The sequence below is a fragment of the Propithecus coquereli genome, unplaced genomic scaffold (assembly GCF_000956105.1).
Source record: "Propithecus coquereli isolate 6110/MARCELLA unplaced genomic scaffold, Pcoq_1.0 Scaffold635, whole genome shotgun sequence".
NCBI lineage: Eukaryota > Metazoa > Chordata > Mammalia > Primates > Indriidae > Propithecus > Propithecus coquereli.
Genome location: NW_012152341.1, coordinates 175,184 through 177,400, shown reverse-complemented (window position 1 = coordinate 177,400; position 2,217 = coordinate 175,184). Strand labels below are relative to the sequence as shown.

The 2,217-nt window shown below is 47.9% G+C and overlaps 1 gene segment (V, D, J or C); it reads right to left on the bottom strand.

Moving 5' to 3' along the window:
* Nucleotides 1-1,790: 1,790 nt before the first annotated feature.
* LOC105822767 overlaps nucleotides 1,791-2,217 on the bottom strand; it is a 17,234-nt gene continuing 16,807 nt past the window's right edge. The window contains 1 exon segment of the V gene segment in view: nucleotides 1,791-2,207. Within this exon segment, the coding sequence occupies nucleotides 1,791-2,207 (417 nt within the window).

The following is a 2,217-nucleotide window of genomic DNA, read 5'->3' as shown; positions in this document are numbered from 1 at the left end:
TAGAGACCTGACTAAGGTAACTTTGGAAATCATAAAACAAATAATAGCAAGTGAGCTAAACAAATGTAGCAGATATTACACAGAACAAGCAGCCTTAACCTAGTATATAATCTCATCTAAACCTGTGAGGCATTGCCATTCCTCATATAACACACCATCGATTCATTATAAATCCTGCTAAATGTTGACAAATCGGCATCGTTAAATTTAAAATGTCAAAACTTTGAGAAACCCTTGAACTCCCTCGGCAAATGGTTCTCATTAGCACTTACGTCGTAACGGTCCACTCACTCAAGGACACACCAGTTATCACCCGATGGCCCGGTAGACGGACAGATTGAACATTTAGATTCCACTGCAAATAGTAGCATCGTCCTGTGACATGCAAGAGTAAAAATTTTTGAAAGTGATTCACGTGTTAAGGCCACTCCTATCACCTACAGATTCAGGCTGCATTTTTACTTACATTTCTTAACAGTGTCTCCTGATGTTCAACCAGGACACAGAGTATATTGGAAGAGACATCAGGAAAACACTGCTGTTGAGCCATGTTGGAACAAATATTATTAAGGACTTTTAAGCAAATACCGCAGTGGAATTTCAGGGAGGCAATTCTTGGGTTCATGTTTCAAACTAAAGTATCGACTCAGATTTCTAGACACTTGGAAGGCTACTGCAACGGAAGATGTCAAAACAGCATCCTCACAGAACCTGCGAAGCTTCTGGTATTTTCAAGCCCACGGCTGACCCCGACCTTCAGGATAAGCTGATGATCTTGGACAATGGAGAGCTTCCACTCGTGACCTGCGACCAAGACCCCTGTCTGACTCCTGCTCCTACTCACCCTCATTAGTATCAATATTGTCTCGTACTATAAAATGTCCCATAGATTTCTGAAGACTTGTTGTGTACTCATAACGGCCCTTTTGCCTGTATTTTTACTCTTTTTTATAGTTGTTGAGTGGAGTAGGAAGTCAGAGTCTCTTCGTTGACGTCTGTCCTTGGACAACTGAAGGCCCATCCCTTCGTCTTCCATTCTTGCTCCAGTCATGGGAATTCTCGTAAAGAATCACAGGTGTCCCTCATGTTGTGCCAGTGGGAGGCCAAACCCCACAAGACCCTTCTAGTGAGTGGGAGCCCCCACCCCGCCCCACCACAGAACAGTTACGCAAACCCTGGTCAGTCTCCCTTCCTGCTGAATGAAGCCGCTGTGCGCTTTATCGAGAGGCCTGCCCTGCTCTGCAGACCCCTCAGTAATGCAGGGACTAAGCCCGTCCATGTTCACTCAGTGTGGGGCGGGGCGTGTGCCCGAGAACATGTGTTATCTTCAGATTCGACATCCCTTCCAAATTTTAGTGGAGGTCTTTATGCCTTTGTGCGATAGCAGCTACAACTGGTGCTGTGAGCTTGGTGCCAGGACCCTGAAAACCACTGGATTTCTCTTCCCTTTCTGTGGAATGCTGACACTTTCTGTCCCCTGATGTCCTCAGGCACTTTATCCCGTATGTTGGCTTGCAAGCACTTTAAGGTCTGTATTGTGCAGCATTTTTAAGTGCCACAAACATTTTTCATAAATGTGGCTGAATTATACAGAATCACTGATAATTGACATTTATGAACACGAATAATTGTGGATGAACCTCTGCCTTGTGTGCAGGTGAGAGTGTTTTACTTATTCAGTAAGAACGTTTCCAATTCAGAGACTACAGAGGTCAGCACAGAATGCAAAGAATCCCCAGAGGAAACCATTTTATGGAGAGGAAGCCACGACCCTGACCTGACAAGGGCCCTTACCCTCCCCCTGCACCTGCCCTGGGCTGACTCTGCTCCTTGTGCAACGCGCGCCCCCTAGCGGCCACACGCGCCCCCGCAGGAGGTTTGTGTTTGGGCTCACACTGATGTCCCCTCACTGTGTCTCTCGCACAGTAGTACACGGCCGTGTCCTCGGCTCGCAGACTGTTCATTTGCAGAGACAGCGTGTTCTTGCTGTTGTCTCTGGAGATGGTGAACCGGCCCTTCATGGCGTCTGCGTAGTATGTGCTACCACCACCATAATTAATTCTTGAGACCCACTCCAGCCCCTTCCCTGGAGCCTGGCGGACCCAGTGCATCCAGTAGTCACTGAAGGTGAATCCGGAGGCTGCACAGGAGAGTCTCAGGGACCCCCCAGGCTGGACCAAGCCTCCCCCAGACTCCACCAGCTGCACCTCACACTGG